Here is a 26884-nt window from a genome sequence, read left to right as displayed (position 1 = left end):
TTGGATTTAATACAGCTTGTCACAGAGAAGGTTCACTCGCAAATTTAGTAGCAGCAAATCGCAGACACGGCCTCATGAAGAAACACAAACTGGCTGTATGACACTTGCATTCGAGCAGAATTTCACAATGGACATCGCTAAACTTCAAGTTTGTCTGTGCTGTCAGATCATCAGTGCTTTTTTGCAGCACAAAAGTGCTGCAAAAAAGTGTGCGCAACAGTGTGCGCATGGTTACCAGGTTGGGAAGATTAAGTAAAACACTGGACAGAAATTGTGTCCTTTTAAGAGAAAAGCTCCGTTTGGGGGATTTATTCTCTTGTCATCTGGAAACCCCTAGCAGGAAAGATAGCGGAGGCTTGTTACAATGCAAGATAACGGAAATGTCAGATAGTCAAAATGTTTTCAGGACAAATAAGCAGCGAGCCAATATTACGTTGTGCTAGGTTTCCTTTTCTCCTCCTCTGTTTTAATGCTTTGAAAAAGAAATGTAAAAAAAAAAAAAGATAAATATATAGAAGTAAATATAATTTTTCTATTTGATTATTAATACTATTTGCTGGCTAAAACCAATTAGGTGCCTTTATCGATTTGAATTTATACCTGAATATACCTGCATTTGGCTACTAGTGGGTGTTTTTTTTCCCTGCTGATGGACAACCAAAATAAACATCTTACAACTCTGCTGATCTCAGTGCAATTTGATTATATCTGTAGTTTTTACGTTGACTGAAGCAGGTGCCTCTAATGAAGCTTGAAGTCGCTAGAGGAGTGTTTACAAACTGTGTTGCTCTTGATGTGCAGAATATACTTAAAAAATATATATATTTGCTGCTTTGAAATGGATGCTTTCCGTCATGAAATAATGATGAGAGAAGGCTTTGAGCTTAGCACAGCACTCAATTTAATTTTTAACATTCTTAATTAGAGCATGTCTATTAGTCATATCCACAATTCTTTTATGATTTATCATATAGCTTTGCCTGGGCAACACAGCTCAAAATATAATGTTAAGGTGATGCATCTCCTGTTAAATTTGCAAAAATCAGTCACTGCAGGTATTTCTCTCTGTCTCTTGTGGCAAGAGAGTTTGCTCATCAAATTCCCTTTGCCTCGATTAGCTGTTGAAAGATTTCTCATACAAAGGAGTCAGGAGTGGCGTCGCCCTGCTAAAGAGAGAACCAACACATCAGATCAAACCGTGTCGCTCGTGTCTCTCACCATTTGATTTCTTTCATTTTTTTTTTCTTCCTTTCTTGTTGCAAAAGTGCGTTCTCATCCTCAATTCTGGGGTCTTTTATTTTTGGAGTTATGGATTATTTGTGTGCTTTGACTTTAGAAAGCATTGATCTTCTAAATCTGCTGTCTCTGGGGCTCACGTGCTCCGTCACCTACAAGGCTTTTTATACATGGATGTGTGGAAAATGTGTGGTTTCCTCAGTCTCTTAGGATGAAATCACCCATTTTTTTTCATCTTCCCCCTTGACTGCGAATACATCTGGATGTTGATAGATTAATGCAGAATTCATTAGTCATCTGTAGGTGTAGTAGCATGAGTCAGTCTCTCTGTGTTCTTGCTCTTTTGCTCCTCCACCCATCATTCGTTCCCGTTTTCCTTATTACACACTGCAATTATTATCAACAATGAACTGACATCCCTTTTTTTTTTTTTTTTTTTTTTTGACTGGATCTCTGAATGCATTGTCACTTTTGTCTATGGACTTCTCAACGGTATCTTTCATCTTTGTTTTACCCCCAGGGTTAGTTCCACAGCATTAGGCCTTTGTGCTTGCCTGTAAGGTGAAGCACACTATTCTCACATGCTGCTGCTGCTTCTTCATCCATACAAATGTCTGCATGTAACTCTTCCCGCACCTTTGTCGTAGACCCATGAATGAGGTGTCAAATTGTGCAGATTATTGGGGAGAGCTGTGTTATGACTTTTTATGTGATCGGGCGTACGATGTTCGCACTAGGGGTGGGAGAAAAAATTGGTGCATCGATGCATTTTGATTCTCTCTCCAACAATTCTGGATTGATTCTGAGCTTAGTTTTTAACCAGAGATGTGTGATGACGTAGTCTGGATGCCAGCTGAATTTAGCCCCACCCACAACATTTAAGGTCGGGAATTTCGGTCTGGACTTGATCCGTTGTGGAGAAACTATGCTCGAACCATAGCTGTTCGGACCAATCAAATTGTACGATGATGGACAGATGATCAACAGTAACGTAATCATCCACGTCACCAAAGAGCGCTTGGGTTGAATTTGTTTATAACAAAGATGCCGCCATCGTGTCTGTTATAGAAGATATCGACAGCACATTCAATTTAAAAGTGGAACAGAGAACCGCGATCAAGGCATTTGTTGATCGGAAAGATGTTTTTTGCCGCCCTTCCTGCGGGATTCGGCAAAAGTTTAATTTATCAGCTGGCCCCGATGGTCGCTAAGAAGATGGGGCACAATGAAAACCCTGTGGTCATTGTGGTTTCTCCGTTGCTCTGATTGGTTGTAGGTCTATCCAATTGAGTGCAGAGGCATTTTCTTTCCTGGTTCGGTTGAAACACGCCCCATAATCACAGCCCAATGGAGACTCATATTCTGACTAGAATCTGAGTATGACGACGTCAGGCTAGTGTTTTATAAACACCCATATTCTGCTTGCTTCCAATTACACACACACACACACACACACACACACACACACACACACACACACACACACACACACACACACACACACACACACACACACACACACACACACACACACACACACACACACACACACACACACACACACACACACCACTCTAACAGTCCATAAAATTGATAAAGACAAATTTCAGAAAGATTAAAACTAATTACAAGCACATTCGTGGGCTTCATTGCACAGGATGGCGCTGTGAGAAACCGCGCACTTTGCTTGATGTTACGCTTGCTGTGTGCGGTCTCGCATGCTGGGATTTTCCTTACAAATGCCCTAGGAAGGCATTTATGTCATTTGGAATGCAGTGGGCTTATATATAAAAAATATGAAACTGACTTCAGAAGGCTGCTTTCAATTTCAAATGCTCGTACACTTTGTGAAGGGCGCTCGTACATGCGGCTGTGTGACTCTGTACGTTTTTAAATGTACTTGCATCTCAAAATGGTTTTATGACGCAAAATGTAAACTAGTCAGTTATGTCTTAAGGGAGTAAACGGACAGGACAAACTACATCTTACATTTCAAAAGAGATCTGTGCATTAGTGTGAATTCAGCTTCTTCCGCGGTCTATGATGTCATCAGTAATAAGGCCAGTAATAATAAACGGTAAAGCCGAGAAAGAGAAAAATCACTCGCAGGTAGGGTTGGGTATTGGTTGGGTTTTATCCGATACCAGTACCTACTCTGTATTTTTCAAACGGTTCCGGTGCTTAAACGGTTCTGAAACCGGTACTGAAGAAAACGAAACCGCACACACTTTATCAAAAAAAAAAAAACCTGTGTGTGTTTTCTGAAAAAGAAATGTAGCTGATGTAGCCGAAAACACTTAAGATAAAAATTGTATGTAATATATATAATTACATATTATAGACTTTTACAAAACAGAGAAATATCTGACACTGAGCAGAAATATTTAACACACCTATATAGTATAGCCTCATATCAATATACTTGATATACTTCATACTTGATATGCAAGATTTGTAGTCACACACATATACTAAGTAGTCACACACATACATGTATACTGCTGAATGCTCCAACTATATGAAATGCACAACGTCACATCTAAAGTCGCTCACGCACACACACGCGCGCGCGCAAACTCTACACACACACGAGACGCGCGGAACTCTCCGCGCACATACTCATCTGAGATGTGAGCGCACACACACACACACAAACTCTCCGCGCACATACTCATCTGAGACGCGAGCACACACACAAACTCTCCGCGCACATACTCATCTGAGACGCGAGCACACACACAAACTCTCCGCGCACATACTCATATAGACGGCGCCTCATAAATAGATCGATCTCTGCAACGTATTGAAGCGCGCGTCCGAGTGAAGAAAGTGCGGTGTGCGCGAGCCACAAGAGAAAACACTGTATCCGCGCCACTGATCGCAGCGGCAACGAGCACTTTGATCACTTGATTTAAAAAACACAGTTCAGCGCTAGATCGTCTCTTATTTAACAAACGAACTAAATGAATGCTGGTTAACTGGATATGTTTTGTTATTGGATCATTCGTGCCGCGAGATGTTTTATAGGGGGCGGAGAAAAAAGTCAGGCACCGAAAGTTGCATTCTTATTCGGTCTCGATACTACCGTTTATGTCAGAATCGGTTCCCTATTGGAACCGGGTTTCGGTACCCAACCCTACTCGCAGGTCTTGAATGGAAAATGTTCAGATACTAATAAATACTGAAAGTGCTCTGTTCATTGCTTGTAATTTTTATTTTATTTTTTTATTTTTATATTTTTTATCTTTATTATTCACTATTTGCTTTTATGTTTTGAATCTGTATTAGTTTATATATTTAAAATTCTTAACATACAATTGTTTGAATTTTTTTATTTGTAATGATGTAATTTTTTTTTTTTTTTTGATTTTCAAGAACAAATATTACATCTAAGTAGGGCTGGGCGATATGGGCAAAAAAAATTATCACAATAATTTTTTTATATCAGTCGATATCGATAATTATCACGATAAATGTCAAATCTTTATTTCTTTCAAGTTTAAAGGCAAATTTTCGCTCTTAAGTGAAAGTTGTAGAAACCAGAGCGTTAATTGTGGTTTTAAACTACTCTTTATTGTCAGAACATATCATTACAAACACTTGCCAAACAGGTGAACATTTCACAAATCTGAGGTAGAACATTCAAACATTTGTCATTCTTCCTTAACAAAATAAATATCTTAATAGAAAAAATGATTTCTTAGTTTCTGCATGTGCTAATTTTTATTTGGTAAAATGTAATATTCTGACTGTTTGAGTTTTATTAAAATTAACCATTGGTCATCCAGTATCATGCATTTAGATCATGATAACAACAGATAAAACCAGGCATAGCCTGTAGCACCTCACTATCATTGGACTTTGAGCCGAGCGGATAAATGGTCCGTGTGGCGCGCGTTTCAAATGAGTTTCGTTCCGCTTTTGGCGCATATTAATTAATTCGTTACATTTATATAGCGCTTTTTCTGAGACCTCAAAGCGCTTTACATAGAAGGGGGGAATCTCCTCAACCACCACCAATGTGCAGCATCCACTTGGATGATGCGACGGCAGCCATATTGCGCCAGAACGCCCACCACACACCAGCTTACTGGTGGAGAGGAGACAGTGATGAAGCCAATCAGTATATGAGGATGATTAGGAGGCCATGATAGACAGAGGCCAAGGGGCAAATTTGGCCAGGATGCCGGGGTTACACCCCTACTCTTTTTCGAAGGACATCCTGGGATTTTTAATGACCACAGAGAGTCAGGACCTCGGTTTAACGTCTCATCCGAAGGACGGTGCTCTTTTGGCAGTATAGTGTCCCCGTCAATATACTGGGGCATTAGGACCCACACAGACCACAGGGTGAGCGCCCCCTGCTGGCCTCACTAACACCTCTTCCAGCAGCAACCTGGTTTTCTCAGGAGGTCTCCCATCCAGGTACTAACCAGGCTCAGCCCTGCTTAGCTTCAGTGGGCAACCAGTCTTGGGCTACAGGGTGATACATTATCGAACATTTATCGAACTCTTGATATCGTTTTATCGAGAAATTATATCGCGATAATTATCGTTATCGTTTTATCGCCCAGCCCTACATCTAAGTATATCAAGAATCGTTTTGGAATCGGATCGGCTCATGAAGTGCCTAAAGATTCCCAGCCCTAGTTCGTACATCCGGTGATAGTGATGCGCGGATCACGGTTATATCCGCGGACGCTGCTGATAATCCGCGGGTCAAGTAATAAAAAATAACATTCCAAAAATTGCGGGTTGATAAGAGACAAATCATCAATCATGTTGATTTTAATAAAGAGACAGAACTCTGATTTCACGGTAAAATGCAACGAACGGTTGTCACTTTTACTTTTGTTTTCAAAAATGTTTATATCTTTTCAGGAAAAACTAATCAAGGAAAATGCACCTCAAGCACCTCCTAGCGGTCATTATAAAACACAAAGGAAACCACGAGAGATTGCTTTCACTTGACAGCTTTAACTAAAAATATACACAAGCTTAAGAGAAATTATTCTGGTAAGTGTTTTCCAACAAAATGATGGAAGCAATTTTCCATAAATTTAGTTTTAATTTGGTCAAATTCATGCAAGTTCAACTCAACGAAAGCAGCATAAATGGGCTTTATTTTATTTATCATCTGCTGATTTTAAGTTCAAGGACCGCAATGGGAGAGAGAGCGTCATCAGCACTGGTAATATCATTTAGTCTTGCTATTTTTAATAAAGACTACTGTGTTGAGCTTTAGGACGCAACGCTTCTTCAGCAAGCTGACATGCAAACTGCCGCAAATGAAACCGAGCTACTCGAAACACATGACGTGACCAATATGAATGGAGTTTGCTTTTTTTCTCAAGTTTTTTTTCCTCAAAGCGAAGCACAAATGATGGTGCAGAACAAGCTTCAGTCAGTAAACTGTCAGTCAGTAACTTTTGTGTGTGCGTGATGCGCTTTCATTGTCTTCGTTTAAATCGCACACTTTAATCATAATTTAAAGCTCCTAAAATAAGCTGTGTTAGAATGATTACCTCAAAATATAGATCTGTGTGCAGGTGCGATGTAGGCCTACTTAACATGTTGCTAATCACATGCTAACACGATTAACTTGTTACCATGATGCTAACATTATTAGTGGTTGCTAACATGTTTTTAACAAGATGCTAATATGTTTAACTATGTTAACATTAGTTGGGTAATCTCAGGCACGTGAGCAAACGCGAGAGATGTCAATTTAATAATTCAGATCAAATGTGTTGGCATCATGCTCGGAACATGTTAATTGTGTTAGCATAATGCTAGCATATTTTGAATCGAGGCAGTGGTTGTGCACGGCAAGCACCACTCACATTTTCTTCAGAAAATGTACGTGTCTAGTTGTCATTTGCTGTTCTCTTGTCCTTTACCATTTGAGCTCAAAAGCATTAGGAAGTGATAATTTAATCATGTGAATCCAGACTGCAGGACAATTTAAAGCTGGCAACAAAATGAAGTTCATAGATTTATTTTTATTTTTATCATTGCGTACGGTTCATCAGATTGAGTATCTGCGAGAGGTAATAAATCTGAGCTATTTTAAATGAATTAAGAGATTTCAAAATGATGCATTTGTCCTGACCTAAGTCTAACAATGTAACATGGTTAATTGTAAGTGAAGCAAATGTCCTGATTTTTCTTATTCTTAGCCAATCAATACTCAGCACAAAGCACGTTGAGATTTCTCACAGCCTGCAGCTCTATCCGTACCTGTGGCTGCTAGAATTATCGGTACCCTCAGACCTCCATTATATTGATTGTGCTGTACTATGTGATTGGCCTAGTTTTTACTTTTGACTTTGAATGCTGCTTTTCTAGGGATTCTGTATAGAGCTCATCTCGCCAGATCGATCAGCGCACACTTGAATAATTACCATTCCACCTTTTCTTTTAATGATTTCCAGTGATGATAAAACCTCATAGTCATGTTTTAGCAGTTTTTAATGATTTAACATCAGCTTACCCTGTGTAGTCATTGCCTTGAATCAGTAATTACATTTGTTTCCGGACTGTTTTTATAATTGTTGGATGTACTCTCACTAATGAATCAAAACAGATGATTGGGGCAGTGGTTCCCAAACTAGTTCTGTTGTAGTTTCAGCGCTCTACTTACATGGAGGTAAGAAGAAAATAAAATTGCATTGAAATGTGCATCCATAGTTATATTTTTCTTCCTATATTTCAAGCATCACAAACAGTGAGCTTGCTGTGCCTGTTCCGTCTTCAGCGTGTTCCGTCTCTGGCCTGTGTTATCGTCCCATTTACAGACTTTGTAATATTTCCACACTTTACATCTTGGAAAATGATTGTAATGCAGTTAGTTCGGAATAGAGATTGGTCAAAATAGAACGAAAAACTGAAAAACAGTTCCGATTTATGGCTGGTCGACCAGTGCATTTCTAATAAGTTTTGTAGCTGTTTTGACTCATGTAACATTTGTATTCTGATAAATAAGCCACCAAAATTTTAGATACATGTGAAATCTCACAATTCTCAAATTCTCTCTTTTTTGGTAAGTCTAACTGTATTCGGGTACAGAAATTGAATAATCAAACCTAAAATAAAACTGCACAGTCTCCTCTGTAAATAGATTACTCCTTGTTAAAGCTACAAAAGTTGCTCAGTCTAGAGCACGGAATGATTTTCTGTTTTTTGTTGTTTGATTAACATTAATGGCACAGACGGCCGCAGGAATATTATCAGGAGTATAACTGTCCTTTTCTTGCAGTTTGCGATGTATCTGCTGTTAGATCCAATACAGCTGACTGGATCATCTGTAAACAAAAGTTTCATTGCGAACTGTGCCTCCTTTACAAAACAATCTGTAGTCTCATTCTCCGAACAAACATGTATCCTTAAACGTGATCATGATGCCCCCCCAAAAAAATAACATGACTCAAAGTGAACATTCCTTTACTCTTCCCTTTTGTCCTCTCGTCGACAGACTCAAGTGCGTGGGGTATGTCAGAAACTGAATGCACATCTGTACTGTATTTAGTGTAGATGGTATCAGCAATTACAAATTTTGTAAAAATTTTTTTTTACTTTTGATGCAACACTCGCATTAAGTGTAAGCCAGTGCCAGCCAAGTGACTATGGTGCGATGATGTAAATCTATTCGTCAATGTCTTGCTCTGCAGGCAGGTAATTGCATCCAACTATCCAAACGAGCCTTTTTTAGAGCTTGAATAAATAAATTCTTTGTTTAAAATGAGGATGTTTTAAGCAGGATGTTTTAATAGTATAAAAACCTCTTTTTAAAAGTCTGTTAAAAGATCAAGGCAAACTTGATATCTCATGTCATGACTCCTTTTACAACGTATATTGCGAAACAGCCTTTACTTTATTTTTTTGTGATTATCTTTTTATTTCACTACCACAGGATATATACATTTTATGTTATTATACATCAAGTATATAAACATCAAAATTAAAACTATTTACAGTTGCCAAAGCCTTGAAAAATAAATAATAATACTAATAGATAAATTAGTATTAATATATTAATAATTAATATAATAATATTAATAATACTAATAAAATAAATAAAATGCAATGCAATTTGTGGCATTGTTAAGACCCATTTAAATTATGCATTAAACCTGAGGAAAAACAGGTGGTTCCAAAAGAGCGACAATAACTTTGTTCCAAACATCCAAAGTTGAACTTCGTGCTTTATGAATGACAGCCAGTGATCTTTCTATAAGAACAATATCTCTGAAGTAATTATACCATTCTTTTATTGATGGGGATCCAGAAGAAAACCAAGAATGAATTATGGTCTTTTTTGCAGCAGTTAAACCTGCAAATATAATTTTCTTAGAAGCCAATTTAGTACCAATAATGTGATGAGTGATGAGTCATCATTAAATAAAAATAAAGTAAGCCGTTTAGGAATTGGGAACTCTAATATATCTTCAAGAAAAGCTGCCACTTGAGACCAAAGGTTAGAGACATCTGGGCAGTCCCAGAAGATATGCAAGTAAGTGCCAACCGTATTCAAATCACATTTTTCACAATTTGGGGTATCTATAAGCTTCATTTTAAAACGTCTGTATGGGGAAAGGTACAATTTCTGCACAAACTTAAAATGGATTAATTGGTGTGCAGGATTCAGCCTTTACTTTATTAAACTATTAGTTAGGCTAGTCATTTTTTCTGTGGTATTGTAGTACTGAAACTAATACTTTAATGTTCTTTATAAATGGAAAGCAAAGTTACATTTCTCTCACTGCACAGTGCTACTTTGCGGATTAAAAAAAATTCTGATCCATGACTCAAACTGTAATAATATTTGAACCGTGAGGTTTGTGATCCGTTGCAACACTACATATGGTATTTTTTTGCGATGCGCCAATGAGACTTGGTCATTGATTGTTAATGGTGCAGACACCTTTGTATATTAAAACTGTTCAAGCTGGAGATGTAGCTGCTCTATTCTTAGTAGTAGCTGTTTCAGGAGACTAGACATCCTCACAAAGGAGAGGCGGTCCTCTTCCCAACCAGATGCCATCTGTTTAAATGGCAAGAAAAAAAGTGGGCGTGAATGTGTGCGCACATATGAGATGGGGAATGCTCGATACCTCAGATCATGTGTGTCTTTAATTTCCTGGTGACTGTGCAGAAACTACAGCACACATGCACATTTTTTCCACTTCACTTCTTGCTGCTTAATTTGAAGCTGGAGCAACTTTGCAGTGAGTCAGAGTGGCTTGTTGCCATGCCAACCTGACACGCAAGCAAAGGAGGTCAAATGAGATGAGGCTAATAAAATCATATTCTTACAACTAAATTGTTGAATATTTTACTGTGTATATGACATCAGATGAAGGGGATTGTCACGTTTTTTTGAAGACTGATTCCGCCTGCTGCTGTTGTCCATTTTCTTTCTTCCTAGGTAGCTATAGCTTTTCTGGCACATTAGTGACTCTTGTCATCACTTTAATTGCACCAGACGTTGACAAGTTTATTCTTTGAGAGGGGGAGTGTGATGTCCCCAAGTGAATGTACCCAGCAGAGGGTATGTAGGGACATCTAAAATGTCATCCTGGCTCAAAAAGGAAAAATTGCAATGATTTATATGCACAACTGCATTTTGTTGCCCTAGGCTAAATTGCGATTACTCTGCTGTTTAGCCTTAAAGATGCTCTTTTACTAACTATAGTGTTTACCAAAGCAGTTCTCTGTTGAAAACCCGACTCGAGATTTACACGGTCCAAGTCTGTGATCTTACATAATGTGCAGTTAAGCTTGATTTTTGTCCCCACTTGTTTAACTTTTTTTTCCCTCTTCGGCCCCAGTGGATGGTACAAATGGTTTTTAAGATGCCGTCTGTTACATAGAGTTGATTTAAAAGGCAGCTGAAGTGCACAGGCAAGCTAATGCAGCCTCTGATTGAGCAAAACCCGTTGGCCTGAAATTGCATCAGGAGCCCCAGACCATCATCTCAGATCTTGTGAATTATTGATTCAGTCCAGTTAATGAATATCACAGCTTGTGCCTCAGCGTCCAGGGAGATGGATTCCAAAATCCTGTTCAGGCCGCACAGCCAATAATGGCACCCGTTTAACTCTTGTGAAGTTGGACATTTGGTATGTGAAAACATAAATCTCACTTTTTCCCCCTTCTCATTTTGCAAAGAAATGTTGAATGGCAGTATTTTAGAGCATGTGATCTTTAAAAGTAGAGCGAGCAAGACAGGAAGATTGAGCACTTTTTTGAGTATTAATGCTCTATTTTCTGTGTTTCTCTCCCCCTGCAGAAGCAGATCATCGTGGACCCACTGAATTTCAGTGAGGAGAGATTCCGGCCTTCTCTCGAGGAGCGTCTGGAGAGCATCATAAGTGGCGCCGCCCTCATGGCCGATTCCTCCTGCACGCGTGACGACCGGCGCGAGCGAATCGTGGCTGAATGCAACTCTGTGCGGCAGGCGCTGCAGGATCTGCTCTCCGAGTACATGGGCAATGTAGGTGCACGTCAAATACTATTTTCCCTTCTCGTTTGCTGCTTTTCCCCTTCTGCAGTCCCACATTCCTAAATGATGATGGCAAGTACCCACCTGCTACCAGAGACAGACGGTCTCCTGCAGGGAAGGAGAGGGTAGTTTTATTTCAGGGACAGTGCACACATCACGTTCGCCTGGCGGTGTTGTATAAAGACCTTCAGTCTCAACACAATTTGTCCTGTGCCGTCTGGCTTTTGAAGAGAGGGGTTCAGTACACAAGCCCCCTGCTGTGCTACTGATCTGTGCATTGAATTGTTTGACTGCTGTTGTTTTCAAATAATTCCCTTTGTTTGCTCACCAGTATTGGTTTTATTTGTTTTCTCGAATCTTCATTTAATTTGTTTTCTTTTTGCTTCATTTATTATCTTGCAGTAACAGATTCATTTTTTTTCCTGCTGAAAGTCCTGAGTAGTTTAAAGAAATATTGGTTGAGAGCAACCGCTTTACACCCCTGCGGCATGCAGCTCGGTTGGTGATATAATATGCTTGTGGTCCAGTTGGTAAATTAAGAACTTGTAAGTTCTTTGACACAATTGGCTGTATTTGCCCCACACAGAGAGAAAATTGGCCACTTTTAGGCCAAGCTGGTGTGGAGTGTTCTATAATTGAAAAACAAACAAATGCAATCATGTTTGTAAATGTAACTTCAATTCCCCACTTTACGCCTACCTCATTTCTCAGAATCCACCTCAGGCTGATTTATTCCTCTGATTTCTTACACTCATTGAATGTCTTGCCTTGTACCATCAATGTTTGTCTGCCCCCCCCCACTACATTCTCTCTATGGCAGATATTTTTTGTAACCAACCTCTTTCACCATCTTAATTTTCAAATGGAGTAGCTTTTTTTTTTTCAACCAGCCAATTACATTTTGTGGTTGATGCATTTCGTTGAAAATGACTACAAATCGATCGCTTTCTAAATATCTAGGAAAGCTCGTAATCTGTATTGCAAAGAGTTTTTCATGCTTGATGGCCCTTTTCAAAGTTAAAATAAGCTCTACGCCCCAAGCACTCGGGAACATAATTTTTATGTCACACGTTAATAGCGGTGTGTGGGCAGCCGAAGTGGTGTTGTGCCACAAACCGCTGAAGATGATGTTTGGGGAGGCGATGTCTCACAGGTGTCAGTGACTATTTATGTCAGTCTTACAAAACGTCAGCAAGCAGCAGGTCCTCGGCTCTGTCTGGAAACACGGCAATGTTCTCGGCAACCTGAGCTGACGCTCTCCAGATGGCTCATTGCTGGTTCTGTGTTACTCCAGACCAGGATTGTTAGCGAGCGCCTCTGTCATTATCGTCCATTTTTAACTCTGCGGCGTGAGAGCCTGAAAATGGCTGTCTGATAACATCTAGCAAAGGGTTTGGCATGGATAAGGCACAAGCATTCAATAAAAGTCAAATTACACATTCGATTTCCAGTGCCATTTCAAGTGATCCTTATGAAGAGTGCTCATGCCTGGAATGGAAAAATCATACCAGATTGATTCCAGCAGTGATAGTAATCACTAATATGCAGCTATCTGTGTAATAAGCTTGCCATGTCATCCCATATTAGCTGTGTTACCATGACTACATGAGAAATGCTAATATAATTGGACAGGACCTGTTAAAGCAACCTCATCTTATGTATATAATTTATGTCCCTGCACAGATAAATGACATCGAGCCATCCCATATGTCCCCACATAGATAAATGATATGGAGCTGTCATTTGAATACACAAGCACAGTCCAGGAGACTTTCCTTTGTGATCGCTTTTTTGCTGATCCTAGGTGCTGCCGGTTTATTTTAGCCACAGATTCATCGAAGCTGTGTCCAGGATGTTTCAAAACAGGTTTTCTACTTGACTAGGCCTTTGCAGCATGTCTTCCCCAACACACAAAACACTGCTCCTCAGCCCTGAAGCGCAGCTGACATGACAAGGCTTTGGCTGCTCACTCGTTCAGACAGGTGAAACCGATGAGGGAGATTATATGTCCATCCTTCTCGGCTACCTCTGGAGCAAAGCCTTCTTGAGCCTCTGGATACTTTGTCTGACATTTTACCTGGAAATACCCTTCACAAGCTCTCTTAAAACACAGTGCGCTATTGTTTACATAGGCAGCAAATTACTTTAGTTTTGGCATGTTGCAAAGATAACCATGCAATACTAAACACAAAATGTATAATCCAGAGTGTGTCTGTGATGTTGCCTTTTTAGGCAGACAAATTCAAAAGAACAACATTTGAAATAGAAATCTTTTGTAACCATAACCAATGTAAAAGTCTGTCACTTTTGATAGTCGTAGTCGTCAGGGGTTTAACAGTACGGTATGCATCGCGATACTTTCATGGTGTGCCGAAAACTGTGGTATGTACCGAACCGTCAGTTTTGTGTACCGTTACACCCCTAGTAGTAGTAGTGGTATTATTTTAAGACATTAACTATTTTCTTTTATAGCAATATTTGTGGATGGATTTAAATGTTGATGCAATCTTTTAAATCTCGAGGAGCTTTCTGTGAAGTCCTTTGCCATATTGCTAACATTTTGCATCTCTGGACTTTTAATGCAGGAAAAGTTTACATCTTTGCATCTTTTTGTTATAGTCTTTCAGGATTTCCTTTATAAGGTAGCAAAGATATTTCTCCCTCAATCTCTCTAACTCTTCTAAATGGAGGAATGTATTGGGTGCAATAGGCTGGAATTTCGATTTAAGACAGGTGCAGCTCCTCCCCCCTCTGTTAGAATGAATAACTAGTCTCACATCCAATTTGTGCTCTGACTGTGTCGTTAAATGAACTCAGAAGGCCTGCAATAATACAGAGATTAGATTGGTGTCCTAAATTCAATTTTTAGCCATATGATTTTTCTGCAATAAAGGAACGGCCTTGTTTGAAGTTACTTATTTTGATAGAAGGACATATTGGCCAGACAGCATATGGGGTTTCATTCGCAGCTGAGACTATGCAATTGAAAGTGTTTTGCTCTTTCAACCTCTATCTTTTCAGCTAGCTAGCTTAGCAATGTTTTTCCCCACCCGCATTACATTTTTCAAATGTAACGCAAAATAAAACTTCAGCTTAAAATTTTATTTATTGAAGCAACATTTTGTATTCACACAATAGATTTGAAGATCAAAATGTTGTAATTGTTATCCTGATTAAAGGGAACACAAATGAAGATCTATTTGATGAAATCTGAAATTCAAAAAGTTCATAAAGAGATCGTAAAACTAATCCATATGAATTGAACGGTTTAGTCCAAATTTTCTGAAGAGACATGATCGCTTTATATGATGAACAGATTTAATTTAGACTTTTATTCACATATAAACATTCATCAACTCGCACATCAGTTTTGGTAAGCGGAAGCTCAAGCATATTCGTTTGACGTGCGAGAACCATTGAGGTTCATTCTCGTGTGTTACGCAGGAGGTTTGAGCTTCCGCAAGAACCTCAAAATGAGGTTTGTAATGAGGGTGAGTAAATGATTATAGAATTGTTTAATTTTTGGTTGAAGTAAAGGCCATTGCACACTGAGTCCGAAATTTTCGGATGCGTTTTTTCGTGTTCGTCAGCCTTAAAATTCGGCACGCACAGAAACCTTGCACACTGAGTCCGATGCGTATTTATTAAACCTTTGCGGAAAAAAACGCAAAAAATACTAAATGGATTCGTCAAGCAGTGAGGATGATTTTGTTGCCATCTTTCTTCTTAAAAAGAGAAAAAGAAAGAGGAAATATTGAGTCCATCCAATCCTGAGATTGCGCCGAGAGGAAGGAGAGTTTCACCTCCTTATCAAGGAGTTGCGAAATTATCCCGAGCGATTCAAAATTTACCTCAGAATGTCAGTGGAACAGTTTGATGCTTTGCTAGCGATACTGGAGCCACATATTAAAAAGAAGACCACCAATTTCCGTGAACCAATCGATCCTGAGCAGAGACTGGCAGTATGTCTAAGGGACGGACGGACGCACACGCACACACACACACACACACACGGCCGGCGTGTGACAGACACTTGTCTGCTTGTCAGACGCCATTCTGGAATTTGTCGTTCGCTTGTACGGTGGCTTTGAATTGTCAAAAAACCTCTCAAAATACTGGCTGTGGATGCGAAAAACGCAGAAAATCGAACCCGATCCGATTTTTTTTATTACGGACGAAAGTTTCGTAGACAGTGTGCAAGCGTGATTGACGTGCGAAAATTTCGGATGCGAATTTCGTACTCAGTGTGCAATGGCCTTAACCCTTTAAGGCAGGAAGCACATTTCATTTCACACATCAAATTTCACTTTTTAGATGAGGTTTGGTTGCACATGTGCATTTCAATAGCCTCCCACAAATCAGCTGCATAAAGCAGACTTTAATATTCTTTAAATTAAACGAGGTCTTGAAAGGTTAATCTGAAACCCAAGTTCTGTAGTTATAGCCTCAGGCATCAGCACTGGTTATGAATGTTTATAAAAATTTAATAAAATGGCAGTTTACAGCAGCTCAGTTTCTAGGCATTGAGTTGACCAAGCTAAGCGTTTAATGCATTGAGGTTTCTGACTTTAGCGCTTGAATGCAAATGCTTTAAAGTTGCTTAAATTGGCATAAATTGTTTTTTTTTTGTCACCTTATGTTTGTTTAATATCCTCAGTATGATTCTTGCCTCAGTCACATATTTAAAATGAAATTTTAGAGCAGTGCCTCAAAATAATCAAACCTCTATTCATAATTGATGTGATCTTATGATGAATACTAATGTTTTAATCACTGTTATGTGACCTGAATTTCACAGGTTTCATAATCTTTGAGCTGAAATGGTGTATGTAGGCAGAAAACTAAAGAGGCAGACTGAATTATAATGGACTGCAGCATCCCGTTTTTGGCTTAAGTGTTTTTCAGACCGTTCAAAAATAGATTGTAATTAATTGCCGATTAGCACAGAGATTGATCAGGCTGTTGTTAGTAAGGGAAAAGATGTGTAATTGTTATGCAGAACCTTAAACGGAGTGCCTCGATCTGTGCTGTAAACCCAAACTATGTCAGTCAATCAGGTTTCAACTTAAAAGTCCAACCCAGACTGATTATCCAGATGATTAACAATGCCGTGCACAGCTAAACAAACAAGCCTCTTCACTTTACAGAGCACGAGCTCATGGTTTTGAGTGCTATGGTTCAAGCACGTATTTAATTATTCCACCCTCTCGCGACTACTTCACATACTGTGTCTGTTCTGAGCCTTTCTGCTGCATTTTATTAATACATTTCAGACCCCCCTAGACTCTTGTTGTAGAGATGATTGTACACAAGGCGAGCTAGCAGTAATAAGGTTTGACGTGTCGAGCTTTTGACATTTAAATTCTTAAACTTGAAGGCAAACATCTGAAGAATCTGTGAAAAGACAGATGCGAACTCTTCAAGGCCTTATGGAGGGGGAGATGGAATAGGAGACCCACACACACCCACACCTCTCTCTCCGTCTGTTCTCTTCCTCACGTTTTCCTCTTTGCCATGGGCATTCAGCAAGATTGACACTCTGTTTTTTTTTTTTAGAAGCCTCTTATCTTGAACTGAACCTTGTTTCTATCGTCCCTCTTGTTCTTTCACCTAACAGTGTGCTTTTGAAATAATTGTTTTCTTACCACCCCAGAATAATTTTAGCTTTTTCATAAATAGTGATAACATTTGAACAGTAAGCGCAGATCATTACCATTTAACCTTTTCTGCTCTACAACATTCAGCGTAGGGGCACCTGCTTGTTAAAGCCGAGCCTTAATGAGTCCTTGTTAACCTGTTGGCTTCTGGTTCTCCCCAAATATGTACAAAAGTTAATTAAATTTGAGTCAAGACTAGAGATCCTGCAGCTTCTTTAAAACATGTTTAAAAAGCCAGAGCACTTTTAAAGGAGAACTCTGTAACTCTTGCGAACTCTAGTCACTTCTTCGCTGATTTTCCCTTTTGTTGTCGCATGTTTTCCCCACGAGCTCCCCCTACAGCTGTGGGGGGGGGCGTATATTTCACAACACAGTCGTAAAAAACTCACTTGCGGCGGCCTCCTCCCCCTCGCTACCGCTGCTCATGTGCGTTTGTTTTGATCGGAGCAAGCCAACTGTATCGTGTGGAGCTATGTCTACCGAGGTGGGTCATCTGGTAATACATCATACATGCGTGTGTGTTTATGTCGAATTGCCGTAAAGCAATTCGTGTTTCACGCTCGTTCTCGTTCTAGTTCTCGTTATCACGAGACTTCCAATTTCTAACTTGCCGGGACGGTAGTGTTGCAAGTTGCAAGGTTGGTTTTCCGCCTGGGAACGCTGGGGGGAGCGGGGAAAGTCACCAATATCACCAGAACAGGTTGTTTAACCATCCAAATGATTTCTAGACAGTTTTATTAAGTGAAAAAAGTTACCAAGTTCTCCTTTAATACATCTTGGTTTTTCTACCTCTGGTTGCAAAAATGCTGTATTGATTTTGTGCATTTCATTGTAACCCTAATCTGAATGCGTAATTAAAGCGAATCACACCACATGCAGTGCATCAGGGGAGCACATTACTGTCCCTGAGGCTTTTGCTAAATTTACAGCTCTCCATAAAAACGCAAATCTGTCACACATGGGCTGTCAGATGGTTTCCTCCATACCTGGTCCTTGATCATTTAGCTGTTAAAATCACATCCCAGTCTTTTCAGAGAGATGGATGAGGTACTTTTTTTGCCCAAGCAATTTTAATTGCATAAAGATTGAGACAGTTTGTCTATTTTAGAGGAAGCTTACTGCACTCAATTTTACTCTCTCGCTTAAAGGGATAGTTCACCCAAAATGCGGTCGTCATTTACTCAACCTCATGTTGTTCCAAACCTGAATGACTTATCTTCCTTGTTCCGCAGAAGAAAGTATTTTGAAAAATGCCTTTTTCCTCCATGCAATGAAAGTCAGCGGGGTCCAATACAAAAGCCATACATGTATGTAAAGAGTACTTTTTTTGGGGGGGGGGGTTGGTTTTGTTTTAGGTGAACAAACCCTTTAAAGCACTAGCCACTAGGGATAGGCAGTGGTACTTGTCTGCATGACAGTGGTGGACCATGAAAACTTTCTTTTTCTTCAAAGTAGGGTTGTGCTGATAGACGATAGTATAGTGTATCGATGATAGTCAGAGATATCGCTGGGATATCACTAAAATTTAGGCCTAATAACAGTCTTTAGTTCACGAACACAGCACAACTCTGCCATCTGTGAAAATCAAAAGCAGTTTCAAACACTTGTTTAACAAGAAATATTCTTCAAGTTTTTTCACTGTCATTAATATACAGTAGGTCCACAAGAGAAATATTAAGCCAGTAAATTAAGATAGTTGCAATACCGTTATATCCATTGTCGTCTCTGAGAGAATGCGGCGCTAATGTAGCGACAGATGCCGAAAGCTCAGTCCGTTTCTGCTTTCGCTGTCAGGGAATGAGCGCGTCTACATGCACGTTCTTAACCCGATTATGCTGAATAAACTGACAATGCATGTGGTCATGTAAACGCATTAACCCATTTTCCTTTATTGGAGTCAAGTCATAAGTTTAAGTCTCAGCTAGATTTTTGCCCCTTACTCTGATTTCTCCCGGCATTTAAAACGCATTAACCCGCGTTCTTTGGGCTTATCGAAGTGCATCCAGACAGAAAGAGCACTGGTAGGAGGACATATATCGCAAACTCCGACTCTTTCTTGACCCCAAAAAATATTAAAACGTGTCTTCATCTCGTGCAGAAGTACAGTCAAAATGCTGCATCTGTAACAGCGTGAGAGGATAATGTGTGTCTGTAAATTTTTTCTTTTTTTACCTCACTATAGCGGAAAATAACCTGATTTAGCCTATTAATAAACACTCCACCTTTGCTAGCAAAATAAAAAGATTCTCATATATAAAACTAATAAAACAAGCAAAATAATGAGTAAATAAGCAAGTTAATAATCAAATAAGCCCCACCCCCCTCACGATAACATCATGTATCGCCGATCTCACAGGCTGACGATCTGAAAATGGAGCATATCGCCCAACACTACTTCAAAGTTTTTATACATTTCACGCTAAAATCAGATTAAATGACAAAATTTTTCATCACTAGTAGCAGTTATTCCCTGATGCTGACCACAAATTGGGAAAAGTTAACTAAAATTTCACTGGAATATTATCGTACTATGATTAATGAAAAAACAAATCTTTGGTATTGTTATGGTATCAAAAGCCTGTCACATTGGGTATTGCTTTTAAAACCTTATTATCCAGCCATGCAAAACAATCTCTAGTCAAATGGCTTTCAGTGTTTGTCGCTTATGAAATTTTTTTGTGTGTGTGATCATGGTGTTTGGCTCTAAATGTTAAAAGCACACCTCTAACTGTTATAAATATGACGGAAAAGAGAGAGACTTTGTAATCTGAATGCGGATCACTGTAGCCAAAGACTTTTAAACCGCACGCCTTATTATTCATAGTTTTAAAGAATGTGGTGTGTGTGTGTTTTTTCCCTCCCCCAAAATACTTACACTTAGTACAGTAAATCATGTTGTATCTGTGTGCGATTTTAGCACCTGGGCAGGTCTGGAGATGGTCTGACCTCTTATAAAATTTAAATACAAGTCAATAAAATGCAAGCTTGAGCGACGAAGGCGTGGTACTTAGAGGATTTATGCCCCACTCTTTGCAGTCTGTCTCATTGCCCATTACATGCTGGGTGACAGAGAGCACAAAACACTGATGATTCCATTATTTTCATTCATCGTTCTTATCCTCGTGGGTCATAGACCACTGCTGTCAGCTGCTGCAGAGCTGTGGCATCACTCTGTGACTGACAGTTTCTATTAAGGCCCCTTGAAGTCTTAGATGTGTTGTAGAGCATTTAAATGACAGCTCAGACCTGTTGTAGGTTATTGTAGAGCCATTTCACCCATTTTGGCTAAATGACCTCTGCCTTGGTCTTGTCTTGTCATTTGCCTTTTTGCATATTTAACCACTGTTTCATCATGCTTAGAAATAAACATTCTCCTTTGTCTATTCAAAAGATAGTTAAGTGTTTGTGTGCTGTGGCACAGTATATTCAGTGCTGTTTTAATAACTATAATGATAACTAAATTAGTTTCAGCACCAATAGACAATAAAATTCAGTTTATTATAAACGGTTTATGTCTTCTGCCACTTTAAATCCACAAGCTCTTTAAAGTCAGGGGAATCTGATTGGCTTACAGTGTTTATCATTTAATAGCAGGAAAAACTGTTCTGAGAGTGATTCCAATGATACAGATTGTCTATCGTTATAGTTTTGTTTTGGACTTCCCTATTTTCATAGAATTAGAATGATTAACAATAACTAGAACTATAAAGTTTTAATATAGTTACTGTCCTTGGTGTTAACTGCCCTTAACACTTTCTAATAAGGTTTGTTAACTTAAGGTGTTAACTGACAGTAGGGCTGTAATCAACCAAAGAAATTATTGGTCGACTAAAGTCCTGAAATTTTCGACTAAAAATGACGTTAGGAAAACAACAACTTTAAATCAATTAGCTGCGCACTGTGCGCCTTGTTGTCCGCCTAAATGAATTATAAATAAACATAAACTAGTAGGCTATTTGCAGTATTAAATCGTTTTTGACGTAATTATTTTGCACTGAAATGAGTCTGACACTCGAGTCTGTCGGCTCTGACAGCGTTGCATCACGTGCACCTGCGCAAAATCATAGCCTATGATTTCCGAAAATAGTACTATGTTGTCAACTAGTGATATCATGACAAGAACTTTTGAGGAATATGTAACATAATTTAGACAATTGTTTTTTTCATATGTATTATAATAACTGACAGACACTATAATTTCAGCCGCTCTGTGCAGCCGCTCTGTGCGAGGCTGAACATAGGAGCTCAGCTTCGCGGCTGAGACACGAATAGACTATTAACTTAAAGCTTTTACTCTTAAACACAAAAGGCACTTCCACTTTAATAAAAAAAATATATAATTAAACAAACCAGATCAAGTAATAATATTCAGCAAACCTTCTAGTAGCCTACTTTCTTCAATCTGTCTCTCTTCTCCAGTGGGTTGGGCTAATCCAAAAGACGTGAAAACAAGGGGGGTGTTCTGAAGACAGACTGTTACCTGTGAAACAGCGGTGCTCTGAAAACACCCCCATTAGCAATTAGTGCTTTCCACCTGATGAAATGAACGCGGCAAAACTAATTAAATGAACGCGACAAAACTAATTAAATGAACGCGGCAAAAAATCGATCAATCAGAATTTTGGTCGAACCAGAACGTATCGACCAAATAATCGACTAATCGACTGGGAGATTACAGACCTAACTGACAGACTAGCTAACATGAACTAAAGATGATTTTTTTTTTTTAGCATTATTATTCTTTTGTAAATGTTTATACAAATAAAATTGTTCATTGTTTGTTCATGTTATTTCACAGTGCATTAATATTTAAGGGTGTCAAATCGAAAGTGATCGAAATTAATGCTCAATCTCGATTATCGAATCAAAAATTGGAATCGTTGATGCTGCCACACCCCATATGTCACGTCAGCTCGGCTTGCCTGTAATAGGTAAAACTCCTTTTCTCGAGAATATTGAAGCCTTTATTTTAAAACGCATTGCAGCTGCACAGCGAGAGCATCATAGCTCGTCTGAGTGAGCTGATTGGCTGTGCTGCGGCAACTTCACGAACCTATGGCAAGTAGGAGCGCTTGGCGCCCTGCCAACCTCGAGCGCGCCAATTTGGACGCGGCTGAAGTGTATAAATTCAGAGAAAACTCGCCAAAGGACTTAAGGTTTAAATCGACTGAAGCGAAGTACCTGATATGAGCGAAATAGCACGGCAAGGCAACGCAGTACTCATTCCTTTATCTCTAAGGGAACCGAGGTTACGCAAGTAACCAAGTATGTTCCCTTACGAGAACGTTCTCTCGTACTGCGTTGCAAACGCTGTGGGAACCCAATTTAAAACGCCGTGCTATTCGCCTGTGACTACTCTGAGGAGTCCAGGGAGCCCCGGGACTATAATAGGTAATAGGTTATATTGTTTAAGTTTCCAATTGACTGAAGATATAAGTTATTGTTACATTATGTTGTTAATAAACGTTTTAAATTTGACAATATAGTGTGTGGTACATTGCGAACAAAGGTCAGATATTATTATATTGCATAAAAGTCTAAAAATGGCATAGCTTGTGCTTTTTTTTTTTTAAATCGAGAATCGAATCGAACCGTGACTTTAGAATCGAAAATGTAATCGAATCGAGGATTTGGAGAATCGTGACACCCTTATTAATATTAAATGCCACTTTTGAACTTAATGTATTAGTAAATGTTTAAATTAAAGATTAGTAAATGCTGCACAAGTATTGTTCATTATTAGTTCATGTTAACTAATGAAGTTAAAGGGGTCATGTGATGCTTTTTATTTTTATTTTGCTTTAGTGTGTAATGTATCTGTTTGTCCATGTATATGATCTGCAAAGTTACAAAGCTCATAGTTTCCTACAGAGGGATATATTCTATCTAGCAGAGAACACTGAGCCAGACCTGCCTAAAACACCTAGATCGAAGTCCAGATATAACTTCCTCAAATGTCTGTTACAATGTGAAAACACACACACACACACACACACACACACACACACATACGTTGTGTGTTAGGTGAAAGGCTAGTCCACTACGGAACTCCGGCAAGAAGTGTGACAGGAGACAGAAGATCGTTTAACTGTTTATCTCTTCGGGATGTGTCAATATACATGTCCAGCATTATACAGCCATTAGCCATAACTGAGGTGGTAAAATGTGGTTTAGTCTGAAATAAACAAATAAATATATCTGAATACAGTAAACAAAGATTCACTTCAGTATACATCTATACATGTTTATATTGTCCACAGCGTGGCAAATAGCGCTAAACATTTGCACGCGAATTACACTGGCATCACTCGCCTCCAAACACATTAATCATGATATGAACATAACAATCGGATATACAGCTGCGACATGAAAGTGTTAATATATCACAATATAACAGCTAAATATAAGGATAAATTAACTTGCACATTTACCACTCGTAGAAGCTGGTGGCAGAAACGAAACTGAGTAAACTGAAACAGCATTGGCGGAATGCACGTCAGCGCGCTGTACATACACAACAGCGTAATACACATTAAAGGGCCACCCATACCATATATGTATGGAAGGAATTTAATACACATATATACTTCTTCTTCTTACTTCCTTCTCTCACACACACACACACACACACACACACACACACACACACACACACACACACACACACACACACACACACACACACACACACACACACACACACACACACACACACACACACACACACAGGCATAACTCATTATATTACACCTAATAAAAAAAAGAATGAACTTTAAAAATCATATGACCCCTTTAACTAACGATAACAAATCAAACCTTATTATAAAATGTTCGCTTTTTGCAGTGGTGAAGCAAATGTCAGATAGCAAACATTTTTGCTGGATTAGTGCTCAGGTATTTTCTGCTCTATTGAAAAAAAAATCTTTCTAATGCAGTTTTGATGAGCTGCAGTCCATACTGTGAACTCTTGACAACCTCTTTTTATTTCCCCTCCTCTCATAATGAAATGTCCACTGACATTTTGTTCCTACTCAAGTCTTAAAGCCTGGCAGAGCTTGTATCATAACATACAATAAAGGGGCGCTTTACTCGCTATCCTCTTTCTCAGTGTCTTTTTTTTTCCACTTTGGCACAGAGAACACTTGAGTGAGTTCTACAGACTTCTGAAACTAGGAGTGATAGCTTGGAATGATGGTTATTTTCAGCTACTGTCAGTGATTGGGAAAATGTCCCCATCTTGGTCTTGTACACAATAAATGATTATGCTCACTCAGTTGAATCATGATGTCCCTAATTTACTCCGACTTCTGTTCAATTGAAGGATACATCCTTTAGTTGTAGAACTCTGTACTACTGTAGGGAGACCAGACCCATGCCTGGCAGAAACGTGTAAATCGGCAGTGGCTTTGTACTGTGAATTATAGAGCAGATAGTTCCTGTCCTAGGTGCTGATTGATCAATACAACATTGCAGTTGTCCTAAAATACACAATATGGTAAGAGCTATTAAGTAGAACACCTATTTAGTTGGTTACTAGGGAAGTTGAGATTTGTTTTTCAAAAATGTTTAGTTGGTGGGTTGCCTAAACAATTAGTGGACTAATCTGTCTTAACTGAAAGTGTGTATTACACACATTTTTTGTGCTCACTAGAAAATATCTAGACTGTGCAAAAGAACAGACTTATAAACAAATTTAGGAACAAACGTAAGGTCTCAAAATGAATATTCATTCTTTATACTGTACATGATGAGATTGTGATTCCAAAATGTACTTAACATTTAAAAATGACTGGTTATAGTGATTTATTTTAGACAATAGTTTAGGATTTTAATTTGAATATAGACATGGCTGCATATAGTCCCAAAAAATGACCTTCACAGTTAAATGAACAGTTTTCTCTCTCTCTCTCTCTCTCTCTCTCTCTCTCTCTCTCTCTCTCTCTCTCTCTCTCTCTCTCTCTCTCTCTCTCTCTCTCTCTCTCTCTCTCTCTCTCTCTCTCTCTCTCTCTCTCTCTCTCTCGCTCTCTCGCTCGCTCGCTCGCTCGTAGCCACTCCGAAGTCTTTTGCATTTTACACCGGGTGTATCTCCAGTTGTCACTGGTGATTGTCGTTTGAACCTTTCTGGATCCGCCATCAAATTGATGTTTAATTATATCAAGTGCTGTGAGAAAACATCCTCACATGCAACTTAGCCTACTAGCCGAGACACCTTCTTTATGTGTACAGATGTGATGTAATGATTCCAAGACATGTTTGAATTTCCCGCGGAAATCCACCAGTACCACTGGAATTAAAAACAGCAGATAGTTTTGAACACTGGCTGGTTATGCACTTGCTCACATTTATTTTGGATATTTTTTTTAACCCCAAAAAGTTACAGACTGCAGCTTTAAATTCATCAATCTAGTGCATTTTGGGAGTTCAAAATTAAGACCTTCACCCCATATTCAGTGAGCAAATTGAACAAAAAGTGTGTGCACCTCCTCAAATCCTCAACTATGCAAGTGTGAAAATGTGTAACTGGTGCCTGCTAAGTTCCCAAATCCAATCTAAACTTAGCACATGCACAGATGGAGTTCACTGCATTCATTCACTGTGTACCGGTATTGAGAATCGAACCCACGGAGCTGATCACGTGAGCAAAGTGCAGACTTCTCTTTGCGTAGCGCAAACAGCCAGTCTTTTGATAAAAGGTATTTAATGCCATGAGGCTTTGTGTTCTTTGTTATTATGAGAAGTTTAAATATATTTTCGGGCTGCTACAAACCTAATGTTTGGGAAACACTGTTTATTGTGAATCAGGAGGGTGAAATTAGCTTTATATTCATTTGGAGGTTAAGTCAACTCCGTTGTTACAGGTCTCTGTTTAAGGTGAATGCATTTGTTTGGATGATGCATCAAAGCTTTCTGGCCATTTCTTCTCCATGCTGTGAATTTGGCAATTTAACGGGACTTAACAAAAGTTCTCACGCTACTCACAGCCTAAACTGATAATGGGTGTCTGCGTGTTGTGGGTAATCGACTCCACCCTAATATCTTTCTCTCTGTGTCCCCCTCGAATGTTTTTAATCCAGTTTTCCTTAAGTATATGAACTGATTTTTTTTTGTCTGGCAAATTCTGTTGTACATTCACGCTGGCCATAATTTGCCTTTTGCTCATTAAGCATGTCACTGTCTGAGTCGCCTTTCTTGTCATGGTGATGTGCATCTTTTCTAGCTCTATTGTTGTTGGCTGCTTGCAGGGTAGAGAGGGTGTAATTCAAACAATGGGTTGAAGAAACCAAGATATTGAAATTCATGAAGGATGTTTGTTTTATTTCGTATAAAGTTTAAATGACTCTCCTGCTTAATAGTGATTGCGTGTTAACACGACTGTGACCTTGAGCTGCATATTTTCTCTGAAGATTGAAGTATGTTTTTTCTTTTACTCCAAGTGCATTGTGTGCTGGACTTTTAAATGATAGTCCATGATGCAAGCCCAGCAATG

General features: G+C 39.0%; 1 protein-coding gene across 1 annotated transcript in view; it reads left to right on the top strand.

The window, feature by feature from the left end:
* Nucleotides 1–26884, top strand: part of ctnna1 (catenin (cadherin-associated protein), alpha 1) — a 122270-nt gene that overhangs the window by 20464 nt on the left and 74922 nt on the right. The window contains exon 7 of the mRNA XM_082177556.1: nucleotides 11528–11731. Coding sequence (XP_082033682.1) covers nucleotides 11528–11731 — 204 coding nt within the window. The remainder of the gene's footprint in view (nucleotides 1–11527; nucleotides 11732–26884) is intronic.

This window comes from Leuciscus leuciscus (assembly GCF_965113295.1).
Source record: "Leuciscus leuciscus genome assembly, chromosome: 8".
Taxonomy (NCBI): domain Eukaryota; kingdom Metazoa; phylum Chordata; class Actinopteri; order Cypriniformes; family Leuciscidae; genus Leuciscus; species Leuciscus leuciscus.
The sequence above is the reverse complement of the archived record's forward strand: the minus strand, read 5'-3'. Positions and strand labels throughout refer to the sequence as shown.